General features: G+C 49.5%; 1 protein-coding gene across 1 annotated transcript in view; it reads left to right on the top strand.

The window, feature by feature from the left end:
- Window positions 1–6: 6 nt before the first annotated feature.
- Window positions 7–18,776, top strand: part of TRIB2 (tribbles pseudokinase 2) — a 29,536-nt gene continuing 10,766 nt past the window's right edge. The window contains exons 1-2 of the mRNA XM_004696042.2: window positions 7–1,581; window positions 6,381–6,673. Of these exons, the coding sequence (XP_004696099.1) occupies window positions 1,312–1,581; window positions 6,381–6,673 (563 nt within the window). The 5' untranslated portion in view covers window positions 7–1,311. The remainder of the gene's footprint in view (window positions 1,582–6,380; window positions 6,674–18,776) is intronic.

The following is an 18,776-nucleotide window of genomic DNA, read 5'->3' as shown; positions in this document are numbered from 1 at the left end:
CCGAGATCCCCGGCCACGTAAGTAACTATTAATACCGCCTCGCCGCCGGGAGATGCCGGCTTGCTGAGCGAGGGGATCGGCCTCCGGATCGTCGGCGCTCCCCCTTCATTTTTAAATACATATTCCTCTCTTACCTCTCCGGGGGAGGGGAGAGCAACGAAGAAGCAGAGGAAAAAGTGTCAGTTTTCTTTAAGCCGAATCCCGCAAGGAAATCAGGGTTTCGGCTTGGAGAAGGAGTGGTGGAAATTATCCCCAGGCAAGATCCAGCTATACAGCCGGGAGGAGACGCCTGGAGTTGGCCAGATCGGAGGTTCATCACCTAAGAACGCCGGGAGGACCCCAGGAAGCCGGTGCCTGGGGAATCGGAGACCCCTGGGCTGCCGCCGCCGTCCCAGACCCCCTTTCTCGCTTTATTCCCGAGACCCGGGCATGAGCTGTCGCTGACCCATCGCGCGGCGGTACCCGTCGCGGTACCTGCGCCGGCCCGCTCCGGTCTTCAACTCCATGCCCAGCTTTTGCAATCTTTTGTTGGCAGTGCTGACCGCTCCAAGTTAAATGCTCCCTCGTAATTTTTGTTTTGTTTTGTTTAATTTCTGGAGCGCGCTCGCGATCTTAGCGAAGACTCAGACGCCATCTACAGTTCAAACGTAGGTAACTGCCCTCTCCAGCCATTCCACCGCCACCCCCACCCCGCTTCCACGCCCCCCACCCTTGCCTTTCCACCAAAAAAGGGGGTGCAGCACGGATTCCGTGTGCGGTGCGTCGCGAGCCGGGAGACTCGCGTTCCTTTCCCTTTTCTTTTTGTCTGGGCTCTAACGCCTCGCGAGTGAGCCGCGCGGCGGACTGGACCGAGACTGCAGAAACTACCGTAGGGGCTTCTCCGCCCCGGCCGCGATTCGGAGCCTGCGTGGGGTCCCCTCGGGAAACCCAGCGCTGCAGCACCCCACCTTTGCAATCCGCTCACTCGCCTCGATAGGCGTTGCGAACGGGGGAGGCCGAGAGAGAAACTAAAAGTGCAACGCATCTGCAAATCGCCGGCTGCTTTTCAGTAACAAAAGGACCCCGGCCGGCCGCTGGCCCACCGAGTGCTCCCTGGAGCCAGGTTCCCAGCAGAGAAGGTGCCCAGCGCTGCCTGTTGGGGGGCTCCCAACTACTTCTCCACGCCACCCTTTTCCCTCCCCTCCCCTCCCGTCCTCCTTTCAAATCCGTGACACTCAGGCGCCTGCAGCCGCACTCGCCCAGCGACGACTCATCTCGCCAGCGGGTTTTTTTGGTTTGTTTGTTTGTTTGTCGTGTGTGATCCCCACACTCATGAACATACACAGATCCACCCCCATCACAATAGCACGCTATGGGAGATCGCGGAACAAAACCCAGGATTTCGAAGAGCTGTCGTCAATAAGGTCCGCCGAGCCCAGCCAGAGTTTCAGCCCGAACCTCGGCTCCCCGAGCCCGCCTGAGACTCCGAACTTGTCGCATTGCGTTTCTTGCATCGGGAAATACTTGTTGTTGGAACCTCTGGAGGGAGACCACGTTTTCCGCGCCGTGCATCTGCACAGCGGAGAGAGGTTGGTGTGCAAGGTAAAGAGCTTCGGGCTTGTATGTGCGTTTATTTGTGCGCCTTTTGAAAGGTCCCTGGCCCTTTGAAGAGGGTCCGGATGGGACCTGGAGGTCGCCCAGCCCTCCAGCCCGGGGGGAGGGAAATTCTCAGAATAATCAACCGCGAGCTGGCTAAATGGATATATGTTGGTTGCTTGGTTCCCGTTCCAGTAGTTGCGAAGTTTTCAGACGGTTCCAGACAATGGGGCGCTTTGCAGCGGGGGCGTTTGGGGAGAGCCCAGGGCGGGGGAGGCGGCAGGACTGCGCGGGGGGCCACGGACACGCGGCTCCCACTGGCACGTCCTGCTGGGCCGCGCCAAGCCGGGCCCTGCTGCCCACGGGCTTCCTGCCTCTTTCCAGCCCCCTCTTTCCGACCTGGACGTGGGGAATTCCCAGCGAATTTTGAGACGCGGGCGACGTTGTTCTGAGCCATTGTTCTGAGCGGCATGCAGGTGTTAGACCTTTGTTCCGAAGGTGCCCTTTAGAAGGGACACACAAAGGTATCTGTCCCTCCTGGCGGAGCCCGGGGGCCCAGCGCGGGGAAGGAGTTTATGAAAAGCTTGGCTGGCCTAGAACCGTGAAAGGAAGGTTGGAAGGTGAAAATCAAAGCCGCAGGCACACCTTTGCGTGTAGGAAACAGTGACTCCTTTGGGTCTTTCTTCCTGTCCGTCTTCCTATAGCGAGACTTCCGTGCCGCCCCCTTCCCCCTCCTGGCGCCCTCCCCCCCACACCTTTGCCTGGGGAGGCTAGCGTTTCAAGACCCCTGGGGTTTCAGGGCGGCACTGGGATGGGCACTTCGGGTGGTCTTTTTTGTCTTTGACCCTGAGCAGTGACTGGTTCCTGTGTGTGTGTGTGTGTGTGTGTGTGTGTGTGTGTGGTGGGGGTGGGGGAGTCTCTGTGAGTCTTTGTGTGCAGTCAAGCAGGGCTCCAGACAAGCGGATGAGGGAGGGGGATAGTTGCAGGAATAATAATAATAATGCCATGGAAGATACCGCTACCCAGGAATTAGACACATTATTATACCAATAATTCTTTGTCACTTAATTTTAAATTTGCTCACTGTTGTCTTTTTTTTGTGGGTGGCGGGGGGAGTGGGGACTCATGCTGTTACTGAAATGGGTGCTCTGCACAGTTTCCATACAAATAACGCATCACACTTTCACTAGACTGATCCTGGACTGTCTTTCATTTCACTGTGGACTAGAGTATGTCTTTGTAGAAACTGGATTTCATGGGGTTCTTCCAGTCCTCTTAGAGATTTTTGCAACTCAGACCTCCAAGGAGAAATTGGGAGACTCTTCAAATACGGCCCTTTACTTGTCCTGGCATGTTGCATCTCTCCAAGTCACCAAGAGCCAGAGCAGTTGTGCCCGGGTAGCCAAAATTCGGTAGGCTATTCAGAGCTGGATTGAATTCTCAGAAGTCCTGCAACGGTGCACAATAGGATAGTCACTCTTTGAAATGAATGAATTCCACAGATCTGCCACTCCAACATGAAATATGCACGGGCATCCAGCAGTGAGTGTTTCCACTCCGTCCTTTTGCTTAACTTAGGTGTAGCCTTTGAATAACGTTCAAAGACCGGAGATGCTTTTCCACCAAGCCAAATTCTGCAGGAGCATCTTGTTTGTAGTTTATACCTTTGTTTAGAAGCAGAGGTGACTCTGACCCCTGCTCTTTCTTTATCCCTTTGGATTCTTCCACGTGTAGGTCCTCTGGGCAGCCCTCAGTGTCATTTGCAGATTGCTCTGTGGTACAGAACTGTACTTGATGCTTTGGGGGGTTTGCTTCTTGCAAAGATTGAATCAGCCACAATGACTATGTGGCTTCACGTCGATTTAAGTGCAGTCTCATTGTTCTGCTTGACACAGGTCATCCCTTTAAGGCATAGCAGGCTCTGTGTCCCTGCCTTTTTTCAACCAGAGGTGTTATGGGTGACTTCTCTTGTCAGCACCATTGTATTCATATATCCTACGAAGTTGCAAGTGAGCTTTAGTAAGCTGCTTCTGGGAATGACCCTGAGATACATACACTGAACTCGTAGCTCACTTCAAAGCTCAGTGAAATCTCCACATTGAACCAACTTCCTTTTGATGTCTGATCAGAGTGCATGTCTCCTAGCATTGTGTTGGAGACTCAAGAAGAAAGTCTGCAAAAGCCTAGCCAATATATAGATGCCATCCTCTAGCCTAGAGGTCTCTAGAGAGAATTCTGCAAGGCTCTATTGGAAGAGAGGGAGGTTCCAGTGCCATTTAAACAAAATAATCAGCCCTATTTATTGTCTACATACTCCACATGCCTGCGCTAGCTGCACAGACTAAGGAGGGAACTGTTAGGGAGCTTTAACTGTATAATTTTCATGGAGCTGCTGCTAGCTACCGTGCAGATTGACATAATTACTATCTTAGCAGATTGGGCACATTCTTTCCCCCCCAAATGTTATTAATGATGGGCTAATCTTAACTGCCTTATCTGAACTGTCACATTGTATAACCCAGGCTCCAAAATTAAACATTTAAAAGGAGTTAGCACTACCCCAACAGGATGATTTTTCATTTGAAGGTAATGATTTCAATATCAATCCAAACCTATAAATGTTATATAGGTACTATTAAAAGTTTGGCTCCTTCCTAAGGAAACATTTAAAGTACATGCATTATTTTTCATACTCTGTCCACCATCTTGGAATTTGGTCTGTTCTACAAAGGGTCTGGCTACATTTTGCAGCTGCAGCGAATAGGTATTATTATTATTATTTACATTCCATGCCCGTCTGGAGGGCAGGATGATAATGTAACGGTGCTAAAAATGAAAAAAAAATTTTTTTTAATCACCTTGTATTTATTTTTTAAATGCAACTTGAAACAGAATACATAATGGATTATCTCAACTCCTCAAGCGAGCACTGGAGACAGAAGTGGAGCCCTGTACCTCAAAGCACAGCACCCTCATTATATAATGCACAGTGTTTACATGCACCACTGCTAAGCCTTTCTTCATCTCTGTGAAATCTCGGGGGTTTGCCTAGGCTTCTGTTGCCTGCAGCCAGGGTGTTAAAGTTGACTCAGGCATTTCAGATTCCTAATTGAACAGGCCTCTGAGGTCACTGCTCTTAGGTCATCCTTTGACAGTATCAGGGTGTGATTTGTGGTCCCTGGAGAGGTTGAAGTATTCATTCTTAAATTCTAGGTTATAGTGGCGGCAGCTGTGCCGCTTCCCTGAGATGCCTCATTATGGTTCATTCACAATGTGACTTTGCTTCCTCGCCCAGGGTTAGCACCAGCCCTCCTGAGGCTTTTGCTGTTTGACTCACAAATTTTGTTATATTTTAAAACTAGGAGGGACTTGTGGATTCTTAAATGCCAGCTTGTGTCCCTGAATAGGTTTCTGAGGGGCTGCAAATACCCTTAAAACGGATCCAGTTTTTAATGTATGAATTTGAGAATGGGCGTTGTCAACTTGGGGGTGGGGGGAAGGGGTACGGGGACACACACTTTTATCAGATTCATGGGGTGGGGGGGGGGAATCTCAACCCAGAAATAGCGAGCAGTGTTCTCAATCAATCGCTTCATTTTTTGAAGAGCAAGAAGGAGGGAGGAAGGCTTGGGTGACCCTCAGTACCTGATCTAAGATTAAGAGTGTCAGTTTACTGGTGGCCAAGCCAGGGTGAGAGTCTCAAATGCAGTGATTCCTAGGCCAGCAGTTCACTCCCCTCCCTCCCCACCTTGCAAAAGGACAGCTGAGGAAAGAATGTTCTAACCAACGAAAAATGTGAAGAGGCAGAAAGCTTGTGGACTGGTAACATTTAGGCTATTGTTCAAGCATCCCTGGCTGAGATGCCCTCCCACCAAGCACCCCATGCCCGTCCCTCACTCTTTCACACACACAAGAGATTCATCTGCCCTGAATTCACAGGCAGCTATTAGAACCACATTCCACACCCAGGATTTGTATTCCTGATTTGTGGATGTCTGGAAATGCATAGAAGCTTTCCCCTAGTGCCTCAAAATTCCAAGCAGTGTTAATTCCAGTTGGGTCCGATTCAAGAAAGGTATTGATGATTTTTTTCTTTTTTAACAACCTCACAGCGAGGCAGCATTTCCCAGGCAACTTTTGCTTCACAGGAAATCATTGCATAACCGCCTGCCTCAATGAGTTCTGTATCTGGAGGGAGGAGAGAGGGAGGGAGAGCGCTTTCATCTTCAGCATGTCTTATTCCTCACTTCGCCACTGGGTGCTAGAGTTTGGCTGGAGTTCCCTTCCCCTCAGTGCCCACATCTTTACAGTAAAGCTACTGAGTCAGACAGTTTCTTAGAGCTACAAGTTGAAACTATGTAGCAGAGAGCCTTTTGATGGCACTTGTGTTTGTTTTTATTTTCGAAAGTCAGAATTGTCTGCTGCTGCAGGTGGGTCACTTTGTTTCTGATCGGGCTTCTGTGCTGCTTCTGTAAACAAGTGTGTGGGCTGCAGAGAATGATGAGAATGCTCCTTGCTCCCGTGCATTGCATTTTGCAAAGAATAGCTTTCTCCTGTAATTCCCCCACTACTGTGTATCAGGTATGATTCGCCCGTTTACACATGAAGATTTGTAGGCTCTGAGAGATGCAAGTGGAAGGCCCTGCATGGGGCTGAGAGGAGGCCGACCAGTGTGATATAGGTTCAAGTGCAGCATCCTCTGTCATCTTAAAGTTCCTGGCTGAGGGGGGAGGGGTCAAGAGTGTGTGACTGGGTTGGGTACAAGATGCCTCTGACATCTGGTTCTGTTGTCAATCCCGCCCTAGGTGTTTGATATCAGCTGCTACCAGGAGTCCCTCGCCCCGTGCTTTTGCCTGTCTGCCCACAACAACATCAACCAAATTACTGAAATTATCCTGGGGGAGACCAAAGCCTATGTGTTCTTTGAGCGGAGCTATGGGGACATGCACTCCTTCGTGCGAACCTGTAAGAAGCTGAGAGAGGAGGAGGCGGCCAGACTGTTCTATCAGATCGCCTCGGCGGTGGCCCACTGCCACGACGGGGGCCTGGTGCTGAGGGACCTCAAGCTGCGGAAATTCATCTTCAAGGATGAAGGAAGGTAAGGCTCACTCACGGCCAGAGGGGGTGCTGCGAGTGGTCGGTCAGACAGAGACCCTGGAGTGAAAGACTGGAATGGCCTCTATTGTCTGTCTGCTGGACGTGTCTTAGCTGTGTAGTTCTGTGAGAAGAGGCATTTTACAAGTGGGTGACTGTAACAAGCAGAAATGGATTCTCTCACAGTTGGAGAGGCTCTAAGTTTGAATTCAGGAAGCAGCCAAGGGAAGGCTCTCTCTCTCTCTCTCTCTCTCTCTCTCTCTCTCTCTCTCTCTCTGGGCTCTGGAGGAAGGTCCTTGTCTCCCATCTCATTTGGCTTGGCATCTCACTTCCCCTACTTCTGCTTCTTGCGTCTGCTTGTTCGATCTTCTTTCTCAAAAGAGATTGATTTAGAACACAACTTACACTAATCTCGACCCATTAACAGAAAAGGCAACCTATTCCCAAAGGAATTAGAACCATGCTATACCTCTCCACTCACTGCCATCAACTCAATTGTGACTCCCCACGACCCGGAGGACAGAGTTGAACTGCTCCTGTGGGTTCTGAGACTGCTCTCTTGAAGGCCATAGAAAGACTCGTTTTTCTCCCAGGGAGAGGCTGGTGGCTTTGAACTGCTGACCTTGTGGTTAACAGTGCAGCAAGCAAACTCACCATGCCACTGTGGCTCTAATCTATAATAGACCAGGGGAGAGGAAGAATCAGAAAAATTGGGAGGACAAAGAGAGAGAAAATGTTTGAATGTTTGAAGCCCCTTTGGAAAATATAGCACCAGCCCCTCTAAAGTTGTCATTTCATCTTTCCAGAGACAGATCGTCTTAGACAGTAAATAATGTGAGCTGTGATTTGGTGCTCAGAATCCCGTGGGTGGCTGCAAGACCATGTAATGTTTTCAATGTGAATAACTCAGGAGTCTTGGAAAAGTCTGCATTCGGAACACTTGGTGCCTAGAATCAGCTATTTAAAATCCATCTTTTATCCATTCACTATTTTGACAGACATTTCTTAGGCCTATATTATATATTCATCATCATCCTCAGTAGTCTGATTGTTAACATGAATTATGTAGTCAATTGATCTGAGAAATAAAGAATTAAAGGTTATAAATAAAGGTATGTGCTGGCCCTCTTAAAGGAAACAAGTACTCTAGAGCCAAAGTATGGCTTAGACTATATCACCCCTGAATTTAGAGACCATTTGAATACTGTGTTGACCAGCAGTGAGCAGAGCAGGAGACGAGTGAGTTGTAGAATGACATCAAGGACATCGTGAGTGAAGAACGCAAAGTGTCATTAAAAAGATAAAGAAAAATAAGTGCAGGTCAGAAGAAACTCTGAAGCTTGCTCTTGAATGTGCAGTGATAAAGTGACTGTAATAAACGATGACGTTTACTCATGTTACTCAAAAATTACTGCCCATGTAGAAAATGACAGTTTGGAAACATTGTGGTAGCAATTGTACAATATTACTTGACGTGATTGAAGGATGAAATGATATATGTAGTAAATCCCCATTAATATAAATAAATAAATAAAAACAAAACATGCAAACAAACAAAAAGAATGATGAAGCGTCAAAGAGCAGAACAGATTATCCAAAGGGCAGCTGGAGAAGGTCAAGTATAATGAAATGTGCAGAGACCTGGGGGTCAGAAAACCAAAGGGGAACAGCTTGATTAGCATTTGTCCAACGTAGAACATTGCAGAAAAAGTTAAACCTTGAGTTGTAGTGTTAGGGGCAAAATATCCAACGATGCAGGAAGCATCGAGTGCCAATGGAAGGAATACGCAGAGTCACTCCACCAGAAAGACTTGGTCCTGCTCAACTAGTTCAGGTGGTTGCATATGATCAAGAACCAGTGGTACTTAAGAAAGAAGTCCATGCTGCACGGAAGGTCTTGGTGAAAACAAGGCTCCAGGAATTGATGGGTTACCAGTGGAGATGCTTCAATAAATTAATGCAACACTGGAAAACATGCACCTCGAGGAGAAAAGAAGTTTGAAAATAGCTTCTTAGCCAAATGACTGGGAGTTTCCTACCAGTGCCCATCCCACAGAAAGGTGCTCAACACAGTGGGAGAAATTATTGGATACTATCATAAGTAGCAAACACAGGTAAACCTTTGCTGGAAGTAATTTATAAAATGGTTGCGTCAGTAAACATCTAACGGGAACTGCCAAAAATTCAAACCGAATTTTAAAGAGGATGTGGAACAGTAGGTGTCAATATTGATGTAGATGGATCTTGGCCGAAAGCAGAGAATACTAGTAAAATGTTTATGTGCGTTTTTACTGACTATGCAAAGGCACTACTGCATAGCTCACAACAAACTATGGAAACCATTGTGAAGAATGGAAATTCCAGAGCACTAACTTCTCACATGGAATCTGTACATAGACCAAGAGGCAGTTCTTTGAACAGAACGAAGGATTACTGCATGGTTTGAAAGTGGGGAAGATGTGTGCCAGGGTTGCATCCCTTCACCATGCTTACATCCTCCGTATCCTGGGCAAAGTCTCAGAAGCTAGATTATATGAAGAAGAAGGTGTCATGGGGATTAGAGGAAGAGTCATTCACAGTGTGTAATATGCAAATGACATTGCCTCACTGGGGGAAGGGCAAGAGTACTGCAAGCATTAAGGGATGAAGATAAGACTGTAGTCTTCAGTATGTGTTCCTTCAACATGGAAAATCAAAGACCTCACAGATGAACCAGTAAGTGACAGCAGGATAAATGGGGAAAATAATTGAAGTTGTCAAGGATTTAATCAGCCTTGAATCCACAATCAACACCCCTGGAAACAACAGTAAGTGACTGAAAGGACATCCAAGGGCACTTCAAAGAGTTGTTCTTGGGAAAGTTAACTCCACATCGTATTTTTCAGGAAATAGGTGAAGTCCCTCTCACGCCGGATTGGGCAGCTCATCTGCAAACGGCCTTCTTGGAAGCATAGAAACAAAGATGTCAGATTGAGGATTAAGGTTCAGCTGACCCATGTCACTTGCCTTGTATGCCTGTGAAAAAGGGGGCGTTGAATAAGAAAGACTGAAGAAGAATTGATATTCACCAATGATGAATATTGACTAGCCCATGGGCAGACAGAAGAATGAGTATACGTCTGTCTTGGAATAAGGACATCTGGAGGCTCCTTTAAATCAAGGAGCCTTCCTGTGGACATCTTGGCAAGAAGGACAGTCTTTGGCGAAAGACATTATTCTTGGTAAAGTAGAAAATCAATGAGGAAGTGGAAGACCTTCAAGGAAATGGACTCATGTCTCCACTGCAACCATGGGTGCAAACACCAGTAATCGTGAGAATGGTTCAGGATTTGGTAGCATTCCATTTTGTTCAGGGCTCCAGACTGGTTTGACCCTCTACTGAGCACTTGCCCTTCCTCCCCAGCTACATAGAAGGAGACCTATTGTTTAGCATGACCCCAAGACTCACCTGGGGATCATACGGAACTGTAGATTCTGCTTGCATATATCTGGGCTAGAAATGCAAGTTCTCAGCAGTGGATGGAACCAGAATGGACTGCTCCAGACACGGGCTCTGTCGTCTGTAGCGTCACTAGGAGTTGCAGCAGAGCCAGCAGCACCTAGCAACGAGCTGCGTGCCCGAAGAAGACCAGGAGTGGGAGCGTGGGGTCCTTCAGGCCAGGTCGTGAAGGGTGGAGAAAGGCTTGGCTCTGTGGAAGTGCTTTTGGAGCCCAGACTTGCGAGATGAACTTGTGACAGGCCGTGTGGATGGAAGGTGAGGAAGTTGCCAATGCAAACACATGGCAAGCTCTGTCTTGGGCACCTAGACTCAGGGTTCTTCCATGAGCTCATTACAGTCTACTGATGGAGCCTTGCTTGCTTTGCCTGCTGACTGATTATAAAGACGGTTTTCAAGCCCCCCCCCCTATTTTATTAAAGAATATGCTTTTATGGGTGGAGGCAGTTCATTTATATTTGTAGCTCTCTGAGAGCTACAAATTCTGAGAACTGTCCTAAAGGCCTATGTACATGATGGCCCTGGGCATCCTCATCCCTACTAGGGAGGTCAGTGAAGGAGGTCTGTTGACTGAAAGCTATTATAGATTAGGAGGCGCAGCTCTGCTCGATACCATGAATCGAGATCTTCTCCACGTGAGCTGTTACCCTGGTTTGGGAGTTAATCCCCTTTGTGATATTGGGCAGGTTGGCCTTCTCCTCTGGGCCTACCTTCCCACCTTCTCTTCGTACCATTGCTCTTTTTACGTTGGCTACGAGTCTTTGGCGAGGTGCCCTGGTGGCATAATAGTTCAAATCTTTGGCTGCCAGTTGAAAGGACAGTGGAAAACCTCCCAGCCACTCCAAAGGAGAAGAGCTGCATCCCTGGAGATGATAATCTAGAAAAACCTATGGGGCAGTTCTGCTGCTGCTTCTAGGCTCACTGACTGAGCAGCGACAGCACCGAGGAACAATGGATTGGCTGAGTTCTAACAGGGGGACTACGCACTTCTTTGATGATTCTCATTTGGAAGCTATATCTACCCCACCCACAGTCCCCAATCGAACCTTGACTGGGATAACATCTTTGCCTCTCTATATCCTGTCTTTCTTGGAGATGTAATAGCTATAACAGCAAAAATTAGAGGTAGTCTTTAATGACCTCTTACTCTAAGGTTACTGTGTATTTTATTTAGTTCTTTCTATACACGGGGGCAGGGGGGGGGCAGTGAGTGACAGCCTCTCCCTTGCATAGGCAAGGCGGCTGGAAGAGACTCAGGGTTACCGAGGGGGAGAGCTAAGCTCATGTCTGGTCTCCGGTCAGGCAGCTCTCCAGCATCCATTTGCCCATCAGAGGGCAGAGAGACACACGTGCCCTCTCTCCCAGAGTTCTGCGTGTTTGAATAGAGCATCGCAGCTGGTTGTGTTCACGTAGAAGGGAATTTCAGGCATCAGCACTGTGTAGGGAGTGTACCGAGGGGTTGCACCTATAGGTGAAATAGATCTTTGTGAAGTGAGCCAAAATAAGGTAGAGGGCCTCGAGTCAACGAGCAGGGCAGCAAAAGTGGACTCCCGTGGTGACAGGGCCTCTTTGCTTCCGTCCTCTCCTGCCATCCAGGGGGCAGAGATGCAGTGGTAAGGGGCTTTGCCCCAGGGCCCAGAGCTATCTGGAGCAATTGAGGGGCCACCTCAGTTTCCCCTTCTCCCTGCACCAGGGGCTTTCCTCCAAGAATCGATGTTACTTTTAGTGCAGGATGTCTAAGAGTGCTGAGAAGTGGAAAAGCCGACATCCCCAGCGTCCCCGGGCCCGAGGGAGCAATGCCCAGGAGCAGGAAGCCGCCAGCACAGGAACGGACATCAGCCTGGCGTTTGACTCGCGTGAAAGAGCATGACCCTCTGCAGAAAGAACCAGAAGGGGCCACCGGGCCTGAGTGTTAGCCCAGAGCAATGGGCTGGAGAAAAAGATCCCACATTCCTTTTACTCTTAAAGAGCATTGCATTCCCCAGTGAGCAAAAGGGTGTGTCTGTGACTGATGGGAAGCTTACTGCCGTCTTGTCTGAGAGCACCTTTGCCATGCAGCCCTGTGGCCTCCTGTGTCATGTTGAGGTTTGTCTCAGCCTCATGAGATGGCCCAGGAGCCTGATAAGGACCCCATTGTATCTGTGAGCGAACTGGGCCTCCCCGAGTCTGTGTGACCGGTCGTACACACTCACACAGCTGGTTTGATTATCAAGCCACTATCGCATGACACTCCAGAGCTTTTTCTCTGCCCTTTGCCATGTGGGGTCCCGGTGGGCTTGCCATTCCAGACCGTGCAGGGTCTGTGTCTGAGCAGTTCTCAGACAATGGCTTCCCTTTTCAAGGGGGTTCTAAATTCCCTGAGCCGTTAGTTGCTCATAGGAACCATAGTTACTTTTCATCCATTTTGTGAAGGAAGTAATGTCTGCTAGCTTGAATCAGGGCAGCGTCTACCTCTGTAGCCCAGGTAGTGGCCTACGTGCAACACAGCACATTACCTGGAGGACAGTGTGAGGACAAGAGTCCGGGGACCTAAGGGCACACTGAGACAATGGTGCTGGTGGCTGACTCCTTCATCAGGGCTTCTAACCCATTTAGTCCTGGTTGACACGCTTGCATTTCCACCCTAGTGATATGGATCAGAATCTAACAACTGTCCCAGGTGGACACATCACCCTCTGGATTTCTTTGGTTCTCTCATTGCCAAATCAGTGCTAGCAGGGCCCCAGCAAGTTAAGTTTCAAGCACCAAGTTTGAAAACTGCAACGGTTGTTACAGAGAGATGTCCCCAAGATGAGATGTACCCCTGCAGAAATAGGCTCCCTTTGCAGACTTCCCATCCGGCACTGCCTGTAACTCTTGCTCGGTGGCTATCCGTGGAAGCATTCTTCGTGAGACTCTGAGCATCTTGAGTCTCGTTTCCCCTCAGTAGCTGTGTAAGCTTTATACACAGGTGACAAACAAGAACCTAGGAGCACCCACGGCCAGTTGGCCTTTTTGCCACTAGGTTGAACTGCCAGCAACTTAGGGCCTTCTTGATTTTGACTTGCATTGGTAAATCTGCTACCTGCTGGTGCATCTTTTTTAACAGGCCCGTGCTGCTTCAAAATAGAAATAATAAAACCATCCCTAGAGGGTGGATGTGAGGAGTGGTTGAGCTGACTGTGTGATGCACAGAGCTACACAGGCACTCGGTAAGTGACAGCCACCCCGACAGTTAGTGTTAGATGACAAGTATTGGACTGGGTGAGCAGAGCAAGGGGTCAAGTCTGAAGAAGGAGGAGGGCCTTCTCTCGGGCAGCCTTTTTCCATGAAAACTAAAGCCCTGACACTACAGGGTTTCAGAATTGGAGCGCATCCTCCTCTCACTAGCTCTGATTCAATTATATTCAAGGAATCATTGGTGTGAGGGAAACCGACAAGTCGTGTGCATCAGATGTGAAACTTGTGGCCCAGAAGGTGCAAAGATTTACAGGAAGATGTGCACCCGAGGGGATTTACGCATTGAAGATGTGCACTGACACTGGAGGGAAACAAAACAAAACAGCACACGTCGTTGAGTGAATTCCATCTCATAGCAACCCTCCAGGGCAAGGTTAGAACTATGGATTTGTGAATCTGAAACTTTCAGGAAGCAGAATGCCTCATCTTTCTCAGAAAGGTGTACACAAGGGATTTCAAAAGAGCCAGGTGCCTGATCCTGGCTGCTGCGTCCCTCCAGCCCATGCTGCTGCACTGCCACTACTGTTGCTGCTGCCTCTCCTTCTGGTCCATGAAGGCAGTGCCTGCAATTTGCACTACGGAAAGTGAAAAAACTCTCAGTGTTCTTTGAAGAACACAACCCCAAGCATGACGGAATTGCCCTTTGCACCTCCAGTTCATGTAGTAACATCTGAGATGCTATGTGCCGGTGGAAGGTGCCAGCCTGCAGGTGGGGCCCCTGGAATCTGATTAGAGAGCTGTGTCCAAGCCCTCATGGGGTTTGCCCGGTGCCACCTCCCCCTCCCACACCCGCTCCCCCACCGCCTCCCTGACCCTGCTGTGGCATTAGCCATTAGCGTGATCTGCTTTGTCAGCCCATTCTGTGGGGCCCCGTGTTTTCCTGTGCACTCTCCAGGAAGGGGCCTGCAGATGGGTGAATGCGAGTTGCTCCAGCGTAGATAGACTTGGAGTCTGGATTCAGATTTCGCACCTTTTGGTAAACTTTACCTTGACAAGGAGGACTGCCTCACCTGTAAAGCGGAAATGGCTGGAGGACTATTCTCATAGAATCAAATAACCTGATGCGAAGGAGCACACTGCTGGGCCCAGGACCTGCCGCTGCGCCCTGCTGCTTTGCTGAGCCTCCTCTGCACTTGGTGCCTGGCCCTGTGAGGCAGGGCCAGGGAGCTGACTGTCCAGGATGCGATAAGCCTTTGAAGCAGCTGCCAGCCTTGGGCTGAGTAGAATTAAAATGTGACCTCCAGAAAGGCCTCTGCAGGCTTCTCAGCTTGCTCTCGCCTCTCCCTGGGGACAAGGCTCTTTGCCACCCCTTGCTCCCTGCCCTGCCCCCAATCAAACATCAATGCTGCCAGTTCTTAGCACAGGCATTGCCCAGGTGAACTCGCAGACAACGCCCGTCGGCTTGTTTCTTCTTAGGTTAGAAGATCTGTATCTCTTGACGTCACCAGTTTCATTTCCTCTGCTTTGAGGATACCAATTCGTGCCAGCTTCTGCAGGACAAAAGCTTTGGGACCCAGAAGGCTGCTGGCCCTGGGGCTGTTAGTTGTAAGGCCTGCCATCTGCCCAGTCAACACCCCCTGCCAGGAGGCCTGTCCCCCTCTGTGCCACAGGAGGTCAGCGCTTTCCTTTCCCAGGTGCGGGAACTATATTGAGTCTCCCGTTAGATCTTCACCTGGAAGCTGCTTCTTTTCGGGCTTCCGTATGTATCTAACAGAGTAGAAGGCAGCAGTCAGAGCCCGGGAGACTGGATGCATTTGTCTTTTATTGATAGACATCCATTATATTAAGTTGTAGGCTTCCTATAGCTTAGGACTGCTTTATAATTTTATGTTTTATGTTGAGGAGACCCTGCGTGGTGTGCATGCATTTTAATATGCTCCGCTTTTCTAACTGCAAGGTGGGAGGTTGGAGTCTAGCCAGAGGTGCCTCAGAAGAAAGGCCTGGTGATCCTACTAATGAGAAAACCTGCCATTAAAAGGCCCCTGGATGTGTGTCATGACAGGGTGTGTGTCATGAATCTGAGCTAGTACCGCAGCCTCCTTATGTATGTGTATCCCTTGCATCTATTCAGGCTCGGTCAACTTTGGGGGGAGGCTTGCTTCCCCGACATCTCTCAGACTGGGTAAGTTACTGATTCCATTACCCAAGCCCTACAAGCCAGCCTCCTTCCCAGCACACCCCGCTGCGTTCCAGCTGCAGTGTGTTTCTCTGGCTGTCCCCCTCTCCCCTGCTGGCCTGGGAACATCATGCACACAGCGACCCCCTCCTCCCTGCTTACTGCTCTGGCACGTGGGGGGCACCCCCCTTTGTTGAGTGGACAAACAATAATCTCCTCCTGGGGCTGCAGCAGCCCAGATGGAAATCCGGTGACAGAATGCAAAAAGCAGAGATAAGTGGAGAGCATTAGCATCTAGGTCATCGCTCCATATGGGGACCTGGAAAGACCAGCACGTGTAAATCCCCCAGAAAGAGCTGTTTGCGCGGTTAGGCATCGAGGAGAAATGAACCAGTCGTTCCCTTGTTTGTTCAGTGATTTCTACAGAGGTGGTGTCTCTTTAAGCACTTCGTCCGTGTCTGTGGCAGGCTGTAATTTCATCCATGAAGGGCTTATTTAACCCGAGTTAGAGATGGGAGATTGTCTTCGGGACCCAGTGACTCTCAGTAAGCTAAAGAAGAGGCATTCTGAAGCGAGAAATCTCGCTGGATGCTTTGCTCCTGAGCACCTCGTGCATTAGGTAGACTGTGACCCTGGGCAGATGTGCCCTGCAAACGAGGACACATCCATAGAACTTGAGCTTTTGGGGTGCTGTTTTAATTTCTCTACTTAGCCGTAGGACCTTGACCTACCTTCTCTGAAATAGCTTCTCAGCAACAGGGAGAAGGTACGAGATATGTGCTCATGGCAGTGCCTAGCAGAGGGCAAGTGCCTAAAGCAAATGGTACCTTTATGGCTACAGGTCAAGGTCGGATGGCTGTGAGGCTCAAAACCTCACCGCCTGGAGATCCGCTGAATTGCTCATTACAAAAGGACAGCCTGTTAGGTCAAGTATCGAGATAGTGGGAACTGGGGCATCCGGCACTAACATAGATTACCACTACGACAGGCCCAAGGATGAACTCAAACACACCCAAGGTTGTGAAGGTCATGAGAGTTGGAATTGATTGGATGGCAACTAATGACAACAGCAAATAGGCACTGAACACTTGGGGGCACTTCTAGGTGCTGGGGGTTTGGCAGTGCCAAACAAGACCAACTTGCTTGCCCTGGGAGACTTTTGTTCCAGTGACATAGTAGCAGGGGCCACCAAGTACTAGTCCATGTTCTGACTCACTTCCATCCTCAGTCCTGAAGGACAGAGTAGAACTGCCCCTGTGAGTCTCCGAACCCGTATCTGCTTACACGAGTCAAACGAGGGCACTTCATTTAAACGACGGAGCCCAACCAGATGGCGCAGTGTTGGGGTTAGGAGTTCTCCTGGTCTCCCATAGGAGGGCGCCTCAAAAAGTTTGTGGGGTCGCCCTTTTTTTGAGGCCTCCGCATATATACATTGACCGATTGAAGCCATATGAGTATGGTACTATGATGACCACTGTCTCAGAGGAGGGCGGGTTTGTACAGCTAAGACGTGACCATCTTCCAGCTGTTTCCTGTCCTTGCTGGGAAACAGGGAGCAGACCAAATACTGCCCCTCCCCCTCGGGCCGTGGGAGGCATTTTGTCTTGCCGTGAGGCAGGGCCAGTACACATCCGGAGGAGCCGGCCTGCTGGAGTCCCAGGAAGTGGAGTCGTTGGTTTTCTCTGGGCAACCACAGTTAGCTACCAACCCCACTGGCGGTCCTATTGCGTCCCCTTGCGCTGTTGGATGGGGTGGGTTTTGTTTCCCCCAGCGAACTTGAGTTTGAGGTCTGTTTATCTTTCTGTCTCCCATACCGAGCAGAGGAGTTAGCCCTGACAGTACTCGGCAGCGATATGACAATTAACTGAGTAGATGTGTGAATAGCCCCTTATGCACTAAAGACAGAACTTATCTAAAGACAGTCCCCTAACTACATTGAAGGTGCAAATGCATCGGGTTGGAAACACATTTTAAATTCCCATTACTTGACACTGGGGGGGGTTTCTTTAAATCACAGGATAAAGCCCAGCCTTTAAAAAAAATATATATATATATTTGTGCACTCCAGACATAAAAATTCTTAGTGGGATCATGCTTAAATAGGACTGTTGGAGGTGGAGGCATCTTAGACATGGAAATCACCTTGTTATCACAAGTATTTATTAAGCACCTCCTGAGTACATAAACTACTTAACTTGCCAGATTTAGGAGTTCTGGTGGCGTAGTGATTATATGTTGTGCTAACTTAAGTTCGGCAGTTCAAAACCACCAGCCTTTTGTCCAGGGAAAGATGAGGCTTTCTATTCCTGTAAAGAGTTATATTCTTGGAAACCCACAGGAGCAATTCTGCCTCTCCTACAGGGTCACTCTGAACCGACACCGACTCTGTGGCAGCATTTAGTTTGAATTTCTTAGTGCTGCCAGAATCCGTGCAAAGAGAGGCCTTGCCCAAGGGAAGAGACCGTGTAGGGCTCTTTTGAATACCACGTGATGGAGGAAGTATTCACCTTGCTGGGCAAGTTCATCTTGCTGGACAGCCTGCTGCTGTGCCAGGACCCTGGTATCTCTGGGGTATGGGTGGTAGGGAATTCATGCTGACAGTTCTGCAAGTGTGAGGTAGAGAGAGTTGTACTAGGGAGGGGACGGACCTGGTAGTTACACATTGGGCTGATGTCTGCAAGGTCACCGGTTAGAAACCACCAGCTGCTCCCCGGGAGAAAGACGAGGCTTTCTACTCCCCTAAAGCGTTACAGTCTCAGAATCCCACAGGGCCGTTCTGCTTTGTCCCATGGTATCACTGTGAGCTGGCGTGGATGTGATGGCGGTGAGTGGGTTTAGGCTGCTCTGGGTGAAGAAGTAGGAGAAGGTAAAGGTGATGGGAGCGGGGGTCCCAGAGACAATGTGTGCAAAGCCTAGAAAGTAGGATGACGCCGCTGCTGGTGGGTGAACCGTGAGAGGACAGAGGTGAGGCTGCAGAGAAAGGAAATCAGGGGACCTCGGCCACATATACCCAAGATGCTAAACTTGACCTACAATCCAGGAGCGGCCTGCCTGGCAGGGAGTCTGCACCACCGGGCAGGGCTGTGGTTGGGATTGTACCCTGGGAGAGCGTGAACAGCGTGGATGGATGAGTGATCTGTGGGAGGTGGGAGTTGATTTTAGGATAAAGAGACCTGACCCGGGGCGTTAACAGTGGGACTGAGAGAGGGTAGAGGGAGGATGAAACTCCCCTGACTCTATCGTTTTACAGATAAAAGAAACCAGCTGGGGGGGGGG

Source organism: Echinops telfairi, unplaced genomic scaffold, assembly GCF_000313985.2.
Source record: "Echinops telfairi isolate 266 unplaced genomic scaffold, ASM31398v2 ScPeMD7_9;HRSCAF=40, whole genome shotgun sequence".
In the NCBI taxonomy this organism is placed as follows: domain Eukaryota; kingdom Metazoa; phylum Chordata; class Mammalia; order Afrosoricida; family Tenrecidae; genus Echinops; species Echinops telfairi.
Note: the sequence above shows the minus strand (reverse complement) of the source record. Positions and strands in the feature narration are given on the sequence as shown.